Source organism: Glycine soja, chromosome 8 (assembly GCF_004193775.1).
Source record: "Glycine soja cultivar W05 chromosome 8, ASM419377v2, whole genome shotgun sequence".
NCBI lineage: Eukaryota > Viridiplantae > Streptophyta > Magnoliopsida > Fabales > Fabaceae > Glycine > Glycine soja.
Window position 1 is genome coordinate 44,051,624 of NC_041009.1, and position 19,233 is coordinate 44,070,856.

Here is a 19,233-nt window from a genome sequence, read left to right on the forward strand (position 1 = left end):
AAAGGATTAGAAGAAATTATAGCTTCCCCATAAAAAGATAAGAAAGCATTAACGGAAAAAATAAACACGCATTAAAGAAATGACTCCCCATGTATTAATGTGGAATTTTCAAGTTCAATTCTTGGTGAAAAATTCTTTATCAAGTTTGACTTCTCTCTTGAACCAACTTTGAATTAGTCAGAATCTTTTTTAACTTATAAATCAAAAGGTTAAGACAAAAAAATATGAAATTAAGACACTAAGTATATATTTTTTACCCCTACAAATTTTACGACACCTGAATATAGCTTAATTTACACCTAAAACCATTCAGAAAGTGTTAGTAATATTACCCTTTTCGGTTGGAATAAGGAAGGGATTTGTCTTTGTCCCCTTCTTTCTTTTGTGGTCCAGACGGTTTCGCTTGCCATTGCCTCAAAAAGACAACTAAATTAGTTGTAAGTTGCATAAGGACAAATAAATTGGATTTTGGAATATGTTTCCAAATCCCCATCCAAATATGGAAATAGGATAGGCCACTAAAGAATTATATGGAAAACTCTAGATCTCACCAAGAACCCAAGTCACAATCATAAAAGATAAGATTTTTTTAATGCTTACCTGGGTCCAGAAATGTCCAATGCCTCCTATAAATTTTAATGCAAACATCAGCTTCTCAATGTCCTTTGCCTTATCATAGCATTGACATCTTTCCAACATCTTTGTCTAACAAAAAAAATGGCATCAGCTCTACCAAATGTAGGTTTCCATGCCCGCACTTCATCTAGTAGAATGAACAAATTTTCCAATGTCAAATTGCTACCATTGACAAGCAAAAGGAATAGAACTTTCTGCAGCAATGTAAAGGCTATGGCAGGAGGTGAAACGAGTTTGCAGAAGTCAAAGCAGCAAGTGCAACCAAAGATGAAGGTGCCACAAGCTTCACCTAAAGGTTATTGAAGATTAATGTTTCACAAATTCTTTTTATTCCTTCATCAGACATAATATAGTGACAATTGACAACTGACAAATAATGACTCTTTATACAGTGCTGTTGAACCAGTTTCCAGTAGCAAGGACTGTGCAGCAAATGATGGACACAATGGAGAGGATGGTGGAGGATCCCTTGGTTTATGGTAGCACTTCACCTTTGATAGTTGTGGGAGACGATGAATACAGTAAGGGGAAGATTCCTTGGGCAATAAAGGAAGGCCAGAAAGATTACAAAATGAGATTCAACATGCCAGGAATGAACAAGAATGATGTCAAGGTATGGGTAGAACAGAACATGCTGGTGGTGAAGGCAGAGAAGGCACTCCAGGAGAACCATGAAGGTCAAGCAGACGGCAACGAAGACTGGCCTGCCAATAGCTATGGTAGACAGGATAGCCCTCCCAGAAAATATTGAGTTTGATAAAATTAAGGCACAGGTCAAAGATGGGATTCTTTATGTAACAATTCCCAAAGCCAGCACTTCTTCAAAAGTAATTGGCATAGATGTACAGTAACTCTAAGCTCATGATAAAGTTTGTTCACAGCTACATTTAAGATTTTGTTATCTAATTTTTTATATGAGGGATAAAATGAGACCTTATTCCCTCTACACAACCATGCTGACATAAAATTCAGAAGAAAATTCTCCAAAATTATTTAAAACAAATGACTTTAGATGATGTGAAAAGAAACATGATAAATTCTGATCAAGTCAGTAAAGAAATTGAGAGAATACATTGCAAATGTTCATGTTATTTCTCTTGTTAGTGATGTCATGCACAATCAAATGCAAATAGCCAACTAAGGTGAATTCAGTCATGCAGCCCCCCCTTTTGTTTACAAAGATTACAAGAATTTAGTTTACAAACTAGCAGATCACATGGGAGTCATTTTTGAAGTTGACAATCTCTTTCTGCCTTCAAACGAACACTTGCAAATAGCAGAATGCCGTAAACTGGATTCCAAGTGAAGTTCTGACTGTATCCATTAGTTACACATTTAATTTCTGAAAATGTAGGTTGATTTCACATGCAGTTCACACTCTATCCATTAGAGACACCTTTACTTTCTGAAAATATAGGTTGAGATCTTTTTGTGGAAAGAACAACCAATTAAGATGGCTTTTTCTTTCTGCTGGCTTGTGAGATGCGCTTCAGCACTTGAGTTTCTCTTTTCATTCCTCTGTAATACAAAAGACCAAACCTTATCGGAGCCATTATAAAGATTCCTAAAATAAGGTCGTGAGTCGTGACTGGGAAGTTTTGAAGTAAATACCTCTGATATAAGTAAATGTAGAGATAGTATAGTAGCAGCAGTATCACAAGCAAAATAGACACAAAGATGTAGAACACATTTGTCTTCTTCTGCACATATCAAGAAACCAGTTAACAAAAAATTCTCTTAATTTTGACCCTACATCTTGGCATCAAGGGAATTGCATCCTACAGATATATTTCCACCACTCCACCACAAAGTTGCAAATATCATGTTGACCTTTATTGCCTTATCTTCACTGAGAGATCTATTTCCTAAGTAAGATCCCTTGTAACAAGTAAATGGGATTTTTTATAATTTTCTTTCCAGTTAGCCATACAAATTTTCAAATTACATTCTCCACAATTTCTGAATCCTTTACCACAAATAAGGATTTCTGAAAATTGAACGTGGCTCATACAAGATAATGTATAGAGTTGGACAAATATCATAAGCACCCATAAAAGTAAATCCAAAGTTAAGTGATTTGAAAAAAGAAGAGTTCAATTAAAGATTTTAGAATTACCCTGTGCCCTCTGGAGAAAGGTTTCCTACTTCCAGTGCAGCTGTGTGCATCACAGAATTGGTGCAAGAAGAATTCTGCCAATTGTTAACATAAGAAAGCAATTTCACAAACTACCATAAATACACAATACAAAGTATAAAATATTTTGCAACAATGAAGAAAATATTATAATACCATGAAGTTGGCTTGCTGCAGGGCCATCACTGACAGGAAAACAACTATCGGCTAAGCTCTATGAAAAACAGGTAAATTAGAAACAAAAATAAATTTGGTTACATTATAGCAAATGAATAGACAGAACAAAGCATACCTCACATAGATGTTTATGTTTTGCAGCAGCAGCAGGATTGCACTTTGATTTTTTAGATCCAGAATTCATTTCATGGTCACAGTGCAGAGCACCACAAACATCTGCTAAGCACTGGCTTTCACTCTGGATTGAACACAACTATCTCATTTCAGTAATTAATGCTACTGTATCGCAATTTGAGCAGAGAAAGCAACCAAAATTCTCATCTTTTGAGTTACTATTAGAATCACAGATCAATTAAGTGCTGTAAAATATTATTTACTTTTGGCAATGGAAGTTAAAGAATCAAATCAGCCACACAATACCAAGAACTGAAACTGCCAATGTGCGTACAGTACCAACTGCCAAGAACCGGAACTATACAAAGAATAGTGAATTCCCTGGATATTGGAGAGATCCAAGACTCTCCCTAGCCACAATACCAACCGATCAACCAACTAACTCCTCTTTTCAAGCCCTCTTCCTCGTTATAGGCAACATGCCTTATTTCTCTAATCTCTAATTATCCCAGCCCTAACTAACTCACTAATATAACTGACAAATGAATAACTAATTTTTTGTGGTGCTTCTGAGTCAAGAGAGGATAACTCACAAAACAGAGAGAGATAGAGCTTAAAGAAACTCATCTCAAATTATGAGCTTTAAAACTTGAAAAATAAAGCAAAGATCTGAAGGTGTTGTTATTTTTGGGAAAGTAAGGTCTCAAGGTTTGGTTGAACTATTTCAGTTTGTTTTACTACCAACCCACAACCTTGTTTCAGTTTTTTTATTTTGTCCTGGACATGAATTAAATATGTTCTTAAATGTTAGGCATGGCCACAGCTAGAGCTCAGACAAGTCTGAAACAACCATGTTGCACGGCTTGATCAGCAGTATCTTCTCAAGGCAATGGTAAGCAGTCACGGTTACGGAGCTTAAGTTTGGCACTATCACAATTCACAACTCCACATTCCACTAACTAGCCATTTTTCCACTGAAAAAAAATAAAAATTGTATTGAACAAGAAGCATCATACCAAATTAAGCAAATTGGAGTGTCTGTTGTCAAAATGCTGATCAAGATGTTTCTCTTCATAGAAACTTTTCTTACAGTACCTACACTGCCATTCGTTTATATCTATATGAGACTTATGTTGCTCCTGATCTCTGTATATGTCATTGTCAGGGTGAAGCATACACCTTTTTGAGATGTGGTATTTTTCTTTCTCCACAAATGGCATCAAATACTGCAGCAAAAATTATATATCAAGAGAATGCACACTAATATCATTGAGAGAGTTATTTGCTTGGATATATTCTAATACCTCTTGAATGATCTTCCAAGCTGTTCTACTTCTTTCTCTAGAGCAATGTATTTGATGATCACCACCCTCCTGATTCAAAGTTCTGAACATTGACATTATATATTAGCCACATCAATTCCTGGAACAAAGAGCACGAAAGGAAGAAAACATAGACTAAAAGAAAGTAAAAGAAGGAAACAAATAAACAAAGCATATCAATTGCTCACATGAAACAAATGATAGGAGTTTATCATGTACAAGTCACAGTGTCAAACACCATTTTAAGTTATTTATTTCCTCGCTCTTACTAACAATTGGATAACCAATAAGTGAAGCAATTAACTCTAAAATGCAAACTAAAAATGTTCTCCTAGTTCAAAATACCTCCAATCAAACTTTAAAACTCACTCACCTTCCAGCATTTGAACCTGCATGACCCTGTAACAAATAAACAACTGAAGGTTTAATTTTATACTGTCATGAAAATTAGAAAAAAATAGGTGCAGAAGTTTCGAACCAAAAACAAACAAAGCAAGGACCTAACCTTGTAGCAGAAGATAATTCCAAAATAAATAAAAAAAGCACACAAAACTAATTTAAAGAGTTACTAGCTCTGTGGTTTTTCATTGAAAAATCATACAGATCAATATTAACATCGAAAAAGGAGGTAGCTAGATGATAAGAACTTCTCTTCTCATATTTCTAAAATAGAAAAATTCACAAATTAAGCTATTGATTGCTCCAGAAACTGAACCAAGTCCTTACACATTCACAATTCCATTCTATGGCAATCCAAATTCAAGCAATCATAACAGCCCATGGCAACAAAATGAAACTTTCAGGGAAGAAAAAGGAGGTAACCACATAATGAGAAAAAGAAATACAGCATGCAATATTCCTCAAGTAGAAAAATCACACAATAACCTACTGATTTGTGCAGACAATGAACCAAAAATCCTCAAATACTTGGATTTCCACTCTATGCCAAAAATAATCAAAATCCAAATTCACACAATCCAAACAGCCCATGATTGAATTCAGCAAAATCCTCACTAGAAAAAAAAAGGGTATTTTCAATAATTTGAGAAAATTGAAAAAAACACATAAAAGAATGATTTTTTTTTTTTATGATGACATGGTCAGTGTGTGAAGCAGGTGAAATTGAAAGATACCGTTGTGAACTGCAGACAAAAACAGAGGCCACAAAGAATGCAGAGAAGAAACAACCTATGATCCGAAACCCACATCTTCTTCATTTCTATTGGATTCTTGTTCCGTTCAAAGCAAATTCCTAACCGAAAAAAATTGAAACTTGCACCGAAAATGTTCTTGTGCAGTCTCTGCTGGGTACCAGAAACCCCCTGTGCAGCCACGACGCTATAGCCAATCGGATTTTGCCACGTGGCAAACCACGGAATAATTGGCAAGCCCCTTTCTTTGATTTCTGGGGTCTAAGCTTCGATGACTTTAATTTTCTTTTGCAGTGGTAACTTGTGAGGTGATTTTATTTATATTCAGAACATTTCAGTTTTTAAGTATTTAATAAAATATAATAAAGTAATTTATATACGGATGATAATGTAAAAAAATTATATATTATTCTCTCCGATCTCAATTATAAAAAAATTATATATATTTCACAAGTAATTAGTTTTCATATTTAAAAAATAATAATTAGTTATATTGATTAAAAGTGAGTCCCAATTAAAAATTGAACATTTTTTAAATCATTATTTATTGGAATTTAATATTAAGTATAAATTTTTTTATCTTATTAAATAAAAGACATTTGGAGATAGTTATTAAATAAAAATATTAATAATTAAGATTTTTTTATATTTGAAACTAAAACACAATAATTTTTTGTTGCTTATATTTGAGACTAGAGAATTATTATTTATCATTATAATAAATTTATTTGATCCCTAGAAGATTCAAATAATTCCATCTCCAATAGATTGAAACCATCAATCTAATATCAAAATATACAAATGTTGCGATAATTCAATCATGTCGTTAATTTTTAGCCTTTGAGTTAACTTGAGTGCACATGGGGTATGTCGTTGTTGACACCTCTGGAAGGTGGATGAAACATGCTTGCCAAGTAAGAGGGATTAAGTTGGCACTAATATGCTTGCATATTTTGCGTTTTCGCATTCTCTTAGACAAAAAATCAACAATGATAACTTCTATACAAACAATGACAATGCTTTTTTTTGTTGTTGTTTGAAAATGAAAAACAATCATTCTTGGTAAAAAAAACCTATTTATTAGTGTTCGATGTATATTTTGTTTCATTTTAAATATATATTTATCTATAACTTTTTTTTTTATTTCTTTTCATTATAATGATCATTTTATCTCGTCAACGTCTGTCCCAATATAACTAAATGAGTTGCTAAAAAATATCTCAAAAATGTGAATTATTTGTTTAATATTCTACTCGATTATGTTGATCTTATTGTTAAAGAAGAGAATGTAGTAGTAGTAAATGTAATGATTGACTTCTTTGTTAAGGAGGATCATGATAGAGATAATGATGAATATGTTAAAGAAGAAGGTGATGTTTTATTTTTATAGATAATAATGAAAGTGATTTAAATTTTGTGATGAATCTTTTATTATTTATGTTATAGAGTATTTTGTTAATAAGTTATAATGTTTGAGGACCTTTTTAATATTAAGTGTAAAAAAATATGAATCATTTTGATAGTTAGTAAAAAATGTTTAGGATTGAATTGTGAATTGGTTTCATTCTACTAAATCTACTTGGTTCATATCAAGTTTTGCTTTATGAAAAAAACGATTACAACAATTTGATAAAATCATCTATATAATTTACCAACTAGTACAAAAACACAAAAACAAGAGAAATAACGATACAAATTGAGGCAAACATTCTGCAACCTTTGGCAACGAGCATGTGTATAATAGATTCATTGGGTTCTTAGTTGCCTTTAAAGTTTGATTCACACCCTTCCTTTCACAATAACAATAAATAACACTACCACCATTGGATCCTATAGAGTCAACTTCAACCAATTTACTTCACATAGATGTGTGAACTTGTTTAAACTTTTTGATTTACTTGAATGGTTGTATTTAAATTGACACAAGGTCAATCATGTGTTTTGCATTAGTTCCAACAAAATTTAATGGGTCACTTGAGTTTTTTCTTTTAGTTTTCATCATTGTGTCCACTATCAATGAGATTTTTAATTTCTATTATTTTTTATTTATAACACTTGAATTTAAAATTATTTAAAATATTCAAATTTATTATCACTTAATCAATTTCATGGTTGATATATTTTATTAATTATCCGTCAATTTTTTTTAAATGTAAATTTACCGGCATACTCTATTCCTCTCTAATGATGCATTACTGTATAATAATATTTTTTATAATAATAATACACTAAAATTAAACTTGGTCAATTAAGTCATGGTAAACAAAACTTGTTCAATTAAGACAAAGTCATTTGATTAATTCCATTGGTTGAAGGCTCTATACCCATAGGCTATACAATTTCTTCCCAACATATTGTAACTTATTTAAATTTAAATGTCACTGACCACGATTTTGACAAGTTACACAAATTGTAAACATTTTATTAATCACGATTTTAATCAACATAATTTATAGCTAGCAAGTAACAAATGTGAAAGAAAAAAAGTATCTTTTGACAGAAACCGGACACACAATAAAAGCACGACTTATGGTTTTAGTTCATGATAAGCTTACTCAAAAATTAATTTAAAATTATTACAAATATTGCAAAAAAATTATCTAAGAATCATGGACTGAAATCTTGTAAATTAATGAATCCAGTTCAACAAAATTTGTTGCTTCCTTTCTTACTCTAAATATTTACATAAAATTTTATAATATTTACATAGCCTTTAGGTAGGTGACATATTCAATTATTCATTAGAAATTTTTGCACCAATGGAAACATTATAAAACCAATAGCAGTACAAATATATTATAACATTATCAACAACTAAGTAACAATTATAAACTGCTTTTGTTTCCCAAACTTTTATTTCTAAAAAAATCTTAAAAAAGCACAAATAGACCCGGCTATGTTACAAAAAAATAGAAGGTATGATATTTTGCTCGAACGTATATGTCATTTATTATATCCTACATTATTGATTTAATGTTTTGTTTCTCTATGGGCCCGGTACAAATGCTAGTTTATCCGTTTTTCACTTTATTATAATTATAATAAAATAATAATAGGCAAGTAAAAGTCAGAGACTTTTTGGTGTGCTGATCCGGAACTATACAGTAAACTATATTATACTAGTATTATTCATTATAAAAAAAAAGAAAACAGTAAAAAAAACCATAAGACTTTTTGAATTTATAATTTAATTTGACATCATTTTGTAAATATAATTACATGAAATCCTTAAAGATTATAAAATAATTATAACTCATTCAAAAGCAAAGAAGTTGTTTTAGAAGAAAAATAAATTCACGAGTTCAATTTAAATACATTAAAATTATACAGAATTTTTACATTTTTATTTAATTATAAATTACAGGTTGAATTTGTTGATTTTATAATAATAATTATCTAAAAAAATTTTATTTAGTATGATTTTTAATTATTTAATAATAGGTTTTCCATCATTTGCATTTTTTTTATAATTTTAATTAATTAAATTTACTTAATAAATTTTATTAAAATAATTAAATTATAAAACTAATAAACTTAACTTATATGAGTAGTTATAATTCAATGATATATATAGAGAAAATAATATTATAAATTGATTGTAATTAAATTCATTGACCATTTTGATTTTATTTTCCACCATAAGAAAAGGTGAAGTTTTTGAAGCAGCATCAGCATCAGCATCTACCTGGTCATCACCATCACCCAACACTTTCTTCTTATTCTTGGACTTGTTCTGTTTCTTTCGCACTACAAATACTTACACACACATTCTCTCTATATAATCTATCTATCTATGCACCTTCTTCTTCTTCTTCTTGTGTTAGCCGAGAAAAAGAAAAAGAGTGTTTTGTGTTGTGTTGTGTTGTTGTTGTACCTTAACGTGCGCACCCCCGGTGCAGGAAATGGAGGCTCACGCGAGCTCCTTCGTGTCCAAAGCGCGAACTGCGTTCCATTCCGCAGCCGCGAAAGCGGAGCGTGTTCTCATGGACTTCAAAATCGATCTAGGTGGGTAATGGTAATTGCGTGTTTTTCCCTTCTTTTCTCTCTCGTTCTCGTTGCGTGGAAATGAATGCGTTTCGTTCCTTTTTTTTTTTCCTGTTCTGTTTCGGAATTTTCGATTTTTTTATTATTGAATTTTTGGGGAATTAGCATTGACGTGGTTTTTTGATCGGTGAAGATTCTGATAAGCAATTTCACGACGAGTTTGGGAGGCAGCGGGGCGATGAATCTGCTCGGAGTGAGAAGGTTTGAAGATGCATTCATTTGCTTGTAGTGTGTGTTTTTTGAGTAATTGGTATTATTGAAAAAAAAAATAGATTTTGAATTTAATTTTAACTATTTGAATCTAATTTGCGTTTGCGGTTTGGAATTATGGGGATGTCGTACTGATATATTCCCTTCTGTCTGTGGTGCTGATTTTATTTTTTTTTAATTATCAAAGGGAAGTATATTTGTTTGGTTTTAATTGAAGCTAAATTGTGGAAATGAAAATTTAGATCACGAGTGTTTGTTTGGATTAGCTTATTTTAGAGATAGTTGTTGGTTGAAATGCAGTTTTGGTTTTTTTTGGCTAAAAAATATATACACGTGCACTAGGTTCTTAAGCTTTGATGTGTGTCACTCTATGAAACTAATGAAAATCCGTAGTATTTGTATGTTACTTCCCTTGGGGAAAAGTTGTTTACTCATCACTAATAAAAAAAGTTGTTTACTCATTTCTTATACAAAATTTTGAATGCAGGAAATAGAGTGAAAATTAAGTGACATTATTATGATTATTGAGAAAAATAAATTTTGTTTTGTTTTGAACCAGACAGGTGCTTACAGTCCGAAATGTGTCTTAGTCTAAAGATGATTAGCATAAGATCACTTATTTGTTTGTGTTATGTCTGGGTACTTATTAGGCAAAATTGATTTTATTTTATTTTTGTAATGGGATGTTTCAGTTTCTTGATGAACTGAAGCATATAAAGTGGAGACCTCCACATATAGGAACAAAGCAGGACTGGCAAGATAGAATAAACAACATGCGAAAAGGGAGAAAGGAAGTCGAAGTAACAGATAAAGTTGGCGATGTAAGCATGGCCTCTGCTCCATTTTATGATGAAAATATGTACATCCTCAATGTGAAAAATGATCTTGATGCCAAGGTAAGAAGTTCTGGAACATTTTAATTCAATGATTTTATCTTCCAATTGAAAGTTTCTAAACCAGGCAGTTTTTCCAATATATTAGAAATTCTGATAATGAGTGCCAAGTGTCAGCTATGAGCATAGTTTTCAACAGTGTCTTTCTGAATGTGTCACTTTCATTATTCATAAGCTAGAAAAATATTTGATGTGTACATGGTATGCTTGTGATGAGTTAATACTCCATGCTTAATAATCTCATGGTTAACTTCCCGAGAACTCTTTCCAGTAAATTGAGCATGTTTTTTGTATTCAAATACACAAATTGATTTATTTAATGATGTGTGATATAAAATATTAATTCAGGCTTCAGAAGCAATTCCCTCGGTTGAAGGCTTAACTGCTGCGACCAAATACCCCATTCCTCCATCATCTGTCCTGAAGCAGTTGGCTATAGCTATTGAGTAAGTTATCCTCTCCTTTTTTTCCCGTCAATTCCATGAATTTCTTAAAGATTCTTTTTATCGAATAAGGCAAGATTCTGTTAACCAAATTCTCGCAACTGAGAGGTCTATTTCTTACTCTCAATTGGTTAATGCATTATTTTTTCAACCCAACACTAATAGCTGTTCAAATTTTCTTCATAATGACTAAAGCAAGAGTAGTGTAAATATTTGAGTGTCTTGTTCTTGTTATTCAGAATGATTTTCAGCTTAATGAATAACGATACAACTAGCCTATTAAAATTTTGGGCTTTTTGACCAGGTCTGGAAGGCAAACAAACTCGATGAAAGATTTTGTAGCTTCATCAAGAGGTTCGTCACCTGCCAGAGAGAAGGCAGGCTTAAGTCTCTCTTCAGTGAAGGCTTTAGTGTTGCGTGAAAAGGAGGACAAACTCACCTCTGAGTTTAGTAGTGATGAGAAAGTTGTGTATTTGATTAATTCATTGTTTGATCAAGGTATATGAAATTTAGGTGGCTTGCTTATGATATAATTACATCAATCTTTATGTTTATACTTTTTGGGCACTTTATTCTGTGATGATCTTCCACATCCTTTGTAATCTTTGCAAGATATTTGCAGAGGGAGAGTTCCTTAAAAGGAACTCTGATCCAGAGGAAACTTTCATATCATCTTTGCCAAGAGATATTCATGGTGCACCTCTTGAAAGCCTAGTTGTTAAGCTAGCTGAAGTAATCGGAAACTTCAAGACGCTTCGAGAAATGTCTCTTTTTTGGTCCAGGGTTGTTGATGAAGTATGTTTAACTCAATAAGAATTTCTAGTTTTAATACTATTTAATATTTTTATTAAGAACCTAGAATTTTAGATTTCATTTAATCTCTAGGTCATTTTTCAGTTTCTACAAAATATAAGTTATTGTCTTTAGCTCATTTAACTGTTAGTTAGATGGATGATGTTGTTGATGGATTGTACTATCTTAATCAATTTAATATTTTTATCCAATTTTTTGGTATGATTTTGACCACTATAAATATACAAACTGATGCGATGCCATATCGAGAAAGAGAAAAATAGTTTTCTCTTTGTTTTGATCTTGTTTAATTTTATTTTTTGAAGTTTGGGCCTTTTTTATAATTTTTTTGGTGTAGGTTTTTTCCCCCTTGTTATCATCTGATTTTTGACTTTGGTATAATCAGTCTCCTTCCTCCTACTCCCTTCATTTCCCTTTTGCAAATAATTAAAAAGAACCAAAAAAGAAAAGAAAATCTGTAAACTACTTATATGCTGTATTATCGGGAACTTTTAGAGTTCTACAAAACCTCTGAATTGCCAAGTTATTTACCTAAGTTTATATTTTACATCTACTCGTTTATGGAAAGATCCTACATGAATTTCTGTTCTAGAATTTGTAACCTGAACTAAAGTAGTATATGGTAATGTCAATGCATTACTTTCTTAATTATTACCTGCTAAGCTAAATGAGTGTGCTTTGAATTATTTTTTTTACTTATACAGCTGAGAAAACATTGGTCCGAAGAAAAACATTTGCCTGGAATCCCCCCAGATGACATTCCAGATCTGAAGTCATGTCTTCTGTATCAACAATTTCAAGTAATTAATTGTTGCATCTCTCGGAAAAAGCGCCATATTATTGCCACTGAATCTCTGGACACTATGGTGATGGAAGCCAATTCAAATGCATTAGAGTCAGCAAACTACACGGGCAAAATTCCTACAGGCCCTTTATTATATGCAAGATTAAGAACTGGAGAGCTTGTTCTCCGACTTGGTGCTGATTGCCCATCTGGAGATTTGACATTACTGGAGACTGGCGAGCCGGCATACTCTCCTGTCACCCAGGTTTGATAGCTATTTGTATTATACAATTACTTATTTGAACTTGCTTCAGTGCTTGATGTGTCATGTCTGTGGCAATTTCATGTAGGAGGGACCCTTGCTTACAGAAGATCTGATCAAAGAGACAGAGGAGTTTGTGCTGCGGACAGGGAGGTATGTAAACTATTTGAGATATAATTGCTTTTTGTAGTGAGCTTTCCATGAGAGCTTTTGAAAAAAGGCAGTTATTTCCCCAAAATGAATCTTTTCCTAACATGCACTTATCGGTGATGTCCAATTTGATCTTTTTTTTGCCCCTCTTCAATTTCTAGATTTTGAGCTGATGGACTAGTTGTATATTCACTAAATTTTATTTTTGCAATATATTGATGACTATGTATTTGTATCTCATGTGTCTGGTATGCAAATGACAGCTTCATTTCACTGCTTATCTGCATCTACGATCTAATAGGTTCTAGACTTATAGTTACTATTGGGTAGGCATTTCATGATAGTTTTCTTTACCTTGTATGACCAGTGTTGGTGCTGGATGCTCTCAACTCCTCTCTGATATGCAGGCTTTCAAGGTCAGATTTTCCCTTGAAGAGAACTTTTCTTACTGATATTCTTAATTCTTTTGGAATGCATCTAATGTAGTGATGCTCTATCTAAGTTAGTTCTGTTTTGCCTCATGATTTAGGCTGCAAATCCTGGTTGCATTTTGGAAGATTTTGTGAGATGGTACTCTCCTCCTGATTGGAGTGAAAGTGAGGGAAGTACTGAGGATAGAGATTCTTCTTATGGTGGGGAGTCAATGTCTACCAGAGGTCAACTAAGTTTGCGAATGCAAAAAGAAGGTAGGTGTACTAATCTCTTGCCCATGGTCATTGATTAATCCAACAAAATATTGTGGTCAATATCCATATTAACTGGTCCTTTGCATATGATAAAACTACAGTTTTATTTTGGCTTGAAAAGAATAATTTATTCCCTGTATCTCATAACCAATTGTGACAACTTTTGCTATATTTTAACAATGACAAACATTTAAATGTTTATTAACTTGGCTTGTCAAAAAAAAGGTTGTAGTTTGCTGAGGTGTGTGGAAGGAAAGCATGAGATCCACATTATATATGGCAGAAATTGTTTAATGCAGGCTAGTGAGGGAAATTTTGTGCTTTTAAAAACCCTAGTGAAAGAGAGTATTAAAAGAAAAAAAAATCTAATCTTTCTCATATATAAGGATCTATAATTAAGTATATGTATTATATATGATCACCAGATACTGTTGAGAATTTGTGAATACAACTGACATGTGGTTATGTCTCTTTTGAACTCTTCTATAATGCTCCTTATCTAAATGGTAAAGGAATTCTATTTCTCCATGTTTTCTTCAAGTACTCTAGGGCTATGAAATCCTATTTGTTTTCTCTGGTTCACTAATTTCTCTTGAACTTCCTTTTGCCTTCATTGCCTGATGTATAAAAAAACTGTTACATAGTATTTGTCCCATTTTTAAAATTTTAAAAAAGTTGTTTGATGCTTTTCATACCCTCATTGTTAGATTTATTTGGATTGTGACAATTTTTGTCTGTTAAAGTTCATTTATTTTCGTGAATTATTTCTTTAACCCTTTGTTTCTTTTCTTGGATCATTCCAAATTATTTCTCAAAGTTTCTTTGTTTGGATATGCTCAATGATCTAAATCATATGCATCGTCATGTTATCCATTTTTTTTTTATCAGCCCCCATGTTATCCATAAAGTGTACTCTGGCTTATTTCTAAATTATTGTTGAATCATGAATGATAGATTGGTTTATAAACATTGGATTTAGTATAGAAAGCACTTGTTAGATTGCTTTTGGGCCATAGCCTAAGGTGTTTGATGTTTTATTGACCATGGGTGGTTAATCATTAATGTGTTCCTGCTGAACTTTTGTGTAAATTCACTGAATTGAAGGCTGAGTATGGTTTAAGTGTGAAATGGTAGGATTAGAATATTTATTGAATTCGTAATCTCATCGTCAATCAATTGACGTTTGCACTTTGTATAGGTCTTCAGGTTTTATATTCCTAACTTTCTTGGGCAAGCCATTAAGTTGAAAGTGTAGGCATGTTTCGTCTCAATCTTTATAGCATTTAATAAGATATATAATGCCCGTACTGAATATCATATATGGGGTAAAAGCTGTCCAGATAAATGAATCTTGACTGTTATCTCGGTTGAATTATGATGCATATTTTGGAAGAAACATGGGCATTGTTATGGCGACTTGCCACATTATGTCTTTTTGATATCATATAAGGGAACTTTGCTGAATTCTCCATTACATATTGGTAGGTAATTTGTGGCGTGAATTGTGGGAAACATCTAAACCAGTTCCAGCTGTTAAACAGGCACCTCTCTATGATGAGGATTTGGCAGTGTAAGTGTAAATAACCATTTTTGTGAACTGGGATTTTACCCTTAAAGCCATCTCTCTTGAATGGCATTTTACATTTATTTGCAGGGAGGACATTCTAGATGCATTTGAGGACATCCAGCCTTCAGAGCTTTTTGGACAGCTGTTTGTTTCTCTTGTAAGTTCTTTCTCACCCTCTCTTCTTTTTATCTCACATAGGTTGCTTTGGTTTTCAGCCACTAATGCTCTTATTCTGTGACAAAAATACCCACCATAACTTGTATTTGCCATCAATATTATTTTTTGAAAAATTTCCAATGCATAACACATTTGTTATTATAAATACAAAAATAGTCTATTTTGTCGGTTTAAAAAGGAAAAAAGAAAAACAAGCAAAGCATACCTTTGAAACATACATATCTGCCTAAAATATAATATGCATGTAAAGGATGAAAAGGAGTATTCCACTATTCCTCTTATTGTATTGATATGCTGTGGATGTTATCTCACATAAGAATAATACCATCGGACCTTCCGTCAATCGAAGAAGATATAGTCTCCACTGGAGTTAATTTACTGTTGATTATTCGATGTTAAATGGACAAACATTTAATAGAACATGGTTGCTGATTAAAGTAAGAATCGCTTCTTATCATGAACTTGTATGTGCCCATTTGAGTTGTATGAAGATTAAACCATTTCCTCTTATCTTTATAATCAATTTCTGTTATAATTATAATTGCTCTTAACTTTTAATCATTTGATTTTTTTTAAAAAAGATTATGTAGTATGTTAGCTAATTGATTAACCGAGAAATTATTTATGATCTTACAATTATTTATAGTTTATTGAGAGAATTTCAGCTCGAGTTTGTGACTAGATTTCAATGGTAGATGACTGAATAATAATTGATCAATGATTGTACCATTCTCACTCCTTTCTAATCATAATTTCTGGTCTTAAATATACAGCTCAGTTTTGGATTTGCAATTGCTGAAACTATGCTGTATGGCGACCTTGATCTCTCAAAGTTGTTCAATGATTGCAAGGAGTACATAGTTACCACGTGTCAGAGTGACAGATTCAATGAGAAAATCGATGAACTTGTTCAGGTGGGTACCAATACAATAAAACTAAAGTGACTTTGTGAAGTTATATGTAGCTCCTGATATCCTTTTGAAACGTCTCTAACATTGATTCTCACCTTAAGGAAGAAATTTTTTACAGTCCTTCTGTAGTACATACTCCTCCCACTATAAACTGACACTTGAGTTTGTTTGGTTAATTTTTTTACTGTTTTAATTTCTTTTAAAATAAAAATAAAGAAAATTTTCTGAAGTTAGAAAATTGGTACTTGGGAGTGCTGAAAATTTGCTCCTTAATTAAATGGTCAAAATTTAACCAGTGGAGTCAACTGCAGTATTATTGCTTCATCCATCTATTTGAAGAAGCCATTAACTATATAAAGGAAGGGAAACACAACTGATCAAATTTTGTGACACTTTGTACCTTTTACTTTAATCAATCCTACCTTCTGGGAATATTTAATTTGCCCCTTTTAGTGTTTGAATTCATTCTGCTACTTAAATTAACGCAGCCTGTGCCCGCACGAGGATGAAAAAAATAGTTACTTTGGAATGTAGACAGACTATAATTATAATTAGTGGTGGGGTCTTGATAGTTTCATTTGCAACTATTTAATAATTACTTCTATCCAAGAAAAAAATAATGGTCATGTCTCTTTGTAGATGTATGAAACAGTGGAGAAAATGTTGCTGAATCCAGATGAGGCATTGAAGATGAAGCACATGGAAGAATCAACTATGACTACTGATGAATCAAAGCGCCGGTTTTCTACTGGTGAGCCAAAGCACCGGTTTAAGAGACTTAGCCATATCTTTGGTGGCAAGGATAAACTGTTGACAAGGCCGGTCTGTAAAAACGAGGTAAACGATGAAGAAACGCAGATTCGACATTCTTTCTCGAGTTTCTTTGACAGCAAGTCATCTTTATTTTCAAAGAAGCCACCTAAGCCTGGAAACCTATACCCTGCTGAGCAACCTCTCTCTCTGGAAAGTGACAGGACAGTTATTTAGACAAGTTCAGTTTCACCCCATTTAGGATAAGCAACATACTTTTTTTTTTCTCCCCCTTTTCTGCATCCAGATAACTGTAAATTGATTCCTTTATTCTTTTTTCAAGTCTTAATTTGTGAATAGAAAATTTTAATGTATTATGAAATACCCCAATTATTCCTACAATCCATTTTCTTGTTTAGCTTTGCTTGTTGGGGAGGGCTTGTACAAGGATGATCAATCAAAATAATAATATATAGTGTTCTTCATTGCTGCTTTTGCATCATGGTCATATTCTCAAGGTGTAATACTTGCTTTCGTTTTCTATGGTAAACATTGGTTCAAAAGTGTTTTTTCTTCCTTTTTAGATAAACTAATTATAATTATTGATAAGATCTAATAATCAACTCCTTGTGTCTACGATAATCAAGATAAGATGACCAATCACTTCCCTTTATTAATAAACAATCCTAAAGAAGCTTTTATGATTTAGCTAATTAATAATGTCAAATAGCTCTGTCAAAATGGGTCACTTTAACCCACAAGGGTTGACTTACCATGGGTTGAACTAGTCCGACTCACCTTTAAGTTTTGGTGAGTTATGAAAATACCAATTCAGTTTGAGTCCGATTCTAGTCTATCATAGGTTAATGAATTGACTCATTAAATTGTCAAAAATAAAAATAAAGTAAAAAAGATTAAAAAAATTAGTCTTCTGTTTTTTTTTTTTTTAAAATAAGTGACATTTTTTTCATCAAAAACATTCAAATGATTGAAATACAAATATAATTAACAGACAAATGTTTTAAAAAATCATTCAAGCCTCTAATATTATCATTAAAGCATTTATTCAAATGTTTCAAATACATAAATATCATTCAAAAATCTTAAAAGAGTATCATAGTCTTAAAATAAAATAAAATCATCCAAATATTAGTCACACTTGAACAACATTAAAGTTTTAAAATTAAAAATACCTAAGAAAACATGTGGTAGAAAGATATGTAAATAAAAAGTAATAAATTATGAATAAAATGCAATGCATTACATGTGGCATGCATGGTTTGAATTTTTTAAGGATAAATATGAATTTAGTGCTCCAAATATTTACCAAATTGATTTTATTCCTGCAAAAATAATTTTATTATATTTGTTTCATGAAATTTTCAAAATTCTCCTTTTAATTATTTTATTTAACTTTGCAAAAAAACTTTTGTTAAAAGTTTACAGCAATAGCTGTTCGAACATTAACATTTTCATTTCCAACATGGCAACATCAGCTAGCATTAAGTGTACGTGCCATGTAAAAAATAAATAAAAAAGTATATTATAACACTATTATTCTCTAACAATTACAAACAATTCCGTAAAAAAAAACGATCGAGTACAAACAATTAAACTTACATATTACCTCTATTATTGGTGAAACTTGATTATGAGAACAAAAATTAGTAGGTGCATTGATGGTAGCAATTTGAATCTTATCCACATTGTCTACAGCTGCTGGATATAACTTACATTTAATAGAAATTTTTTAATGAAGTTAAATAAAAGACTTAACCGGAGAATTTTGAAAATTTTAGAGAACAAATTTAATAAAATTATTTTTTAGGAATAAATCCAATGAGTTAATATTAAATATATTATTTTATATTATTATTTAATTATAAATTATTATATATAATAAAATTATTAATTTTATAATAATTTAAAAGTATATCAATTTATAATAAATTGTGATTGAATAATGTAAATCTATTACAGTGAATGCATCACCAATGCTAATATTTTTG

The 19,233-nt window shown here is 31.8% G+C and overlaps 2 protein-coding genes and 1 pseudogene across 2 annotated transcripts; 2 read left to right on the forward strand and 1 right to left on the reverse strand.

Moving 5' to 3' along the window:
- Positions 1-600: 600 nt before the first annotated feature.
- On the forward strand, positions 601-1,573 carry LOC114423432 (annotated as a pseudogene).
- A 76-nt stretch (positions 1,574-1,649) lies between these two features.
- LOC114423431 lies at positions 1,650-5,815 on the reverse strand. The gene is made up of 9 exons (XM_028390193.1): positions 5,517-5,815; positions 4,757-4,782; positions 4,366-4,447; positions 4,078-4,287; positions 3,063-3,185; positions 2,927-2,984; positions 2,753-2,826; positions 2,248-2,336; positions 1,650-2,154 (listed from the first exon to the last, which is right to left on the reverse strand). Exons 1-9 carry the CDS (start codon positions 5,598-5,600, stop codon positions 2,085-2,087), a joined length of 816 nt encoding a protein of 271 aa, XP_028245994.1. The 5' UTR covers positions 5,601-5,815; the 3' UTR covers positions 1,650-2,084.
- A 3,373-nt stretch (positions 5,816-9,188) lies between these two features.
- On the forward strand, positions 9,189-17,723 carry LOC114423434 (rab3 GTPase-activating protein catalytic subunit-like). The gene is made up of 14 exons (XM_028390196.1): positions 9,189-9,539; positions 9,712-9,779; positions 10,481-10,684; positions 11,030-11,127; positions 11,429-11,622; positions 11,747-11,919; positions 12,642-12,986; positions 13,072-13,136; positions 13,501-13,549; positions 13,663-13,819; positions 15,305-15,389; positions 15,474-15,543; positions 16,337-16,477; positions 17,114-17,723. Exons 1-14 carry the CDS (start codon positions 9,437-9,439, stop codon positions 17,459-17,461), a joined length of 2,100 nt encoding a protein of 699 aa, XP_028245997.1. The 5' UTR covers positions 9,189-9,436; the 3' UTR covers positions 17,462-17,723.
- Positions 17,724-19,233: the final 1,510 nt, after the last annotated feature.